The sequence below is a fragment of the Aplysia californica genome, unplaced genomic scaffold (assembly GCF_000002075.1).
Source record: "Aplysia californica isolate F4 #8 unplaced genomic scaffold, AplCal3.0 scaffold00099, whole genome shotgun sequence".
Lineage (NCBI taxonomy): Eukaryota > Metazoa > Mollusca > Gastropoda > Aplysiida > Aplysiidae > Aplysia > Aplysia californica.
In genome coordinates this window covers 1,655,559-1,656,625 of record NW_004797369.1, presented here as the reverse complement: position 1 = coordinate 1,656,625, position 1,067 = coordinate 1,655,559, and the positions used below count along the sequence as shown (strand labels likewise).

Genomic DNA, 1,067 nt, shown 5'->3' with positions numbered 1-1,067 from the left:
AGGGTCGAACCCCCGAACCCGCAACCTCACGATTACGAGTCCGGTAACCTAACCACTAGGCCACCGACGCCACCCAAGCCCTTAGAATGAATGACAGGGTCCTAACTCCGTGATGTGGGTGGTTGGAAGGCGCTGCTGGTAGATCCTGTTTCTTTACTTTCACTCTGTTGTTTCTGTCTGTCTGTTTTACTTTTTACCAGCACTAACTGACTGTTATTTTGTCGATGTATTTCTGTTTACTCAAACAAACAAAAATCACTGCATGGTGCTTTTTGGGGTTGTTGTGGGGGGGTTTTTTTGTGTTGTTTTGTTTTTTGGGTTGTTGTTTTTTGTTTTGGGGGTTTTTGTGCCCCCCCCCCCCTAAGTCATTATGACCTTATGCAGTTGCAAGCGCCGTAAAACCTCTACTAAAACAAAAAGACTCTTACAAAAACTAACGCTAAAAGTGGAGTAGGAACCCTGTCGTTCTGAGGGCACGAAATAGCGTTAAAGGTAGGCTGGTGTTCCACATTAGAAGTGGGCAAAATCCGGATAAATATCCGGATAATCAGATAATCCTCAATAAGACGTTATCCGAATTCAGACTCTTAACTCTTTTTCCTGACCCGTTTGCCGAAGTGGGTGCACCCATTTGTTGAAGTGATGCTAACCCGTTTCTCAAAGTGGTTCTAACCCATTTGCACAGGCAGACAAACAAACTGATAAACAAACGAACAAACAAACGCCTAATTGTAAACTATCCCTGACATATCCTCATATTTTGTTTTCCCTCTCCTCCCAGGCTCTGCTTCAATCTCATGACGTGGTGGCCCATGAAGTGTACAGCGAAGAGTCCGCCCACCACCCGTCACCAGGCCCCTCCCACACGTCTTCTGGTCCCGCCCACAACTACGTCAATGGCAGCATGAGCGGAGGGGGGCGGGGCAACGGAGAGCTGGATGGCGGAGGGGGCGGAGGCTACAGAGGGGACTCGGCAGACGGCGTCCTGAGAGTGCGTCTTGTGCAGTTCCAGAAGAACACTGATGAGCCCATGGTGAGTGTGGCTGACTGGGTGGGGCACGGGCGGA

At 49.3% G+C, this 1,067-nt stretch overlaps 1 protein-coding gene across 1 annotated transcript in view; it reads left to right on the top strand.

Annotated features, from left to right (window-relative positions):
- Positions 1 to 781: 781 nt before the first annotated feature.
- The window catches only part of LOC101859319 (peripheral plasma membrane protein CASK), a gene marked incomplete at its 5' end in the record, with an annotated part of 33,909 nt that continues 33,623 nt past the window's right edge, over positions 782 to 1,067 (top strand). Inside the window, 1 exon segment of the mRNA XM_013080779.2 lies at positions 782 to 1,033. Within this exon segment, the coding sequence (XP_012936233.2) occupies positions 782 to 1,033 (252 nt within the window).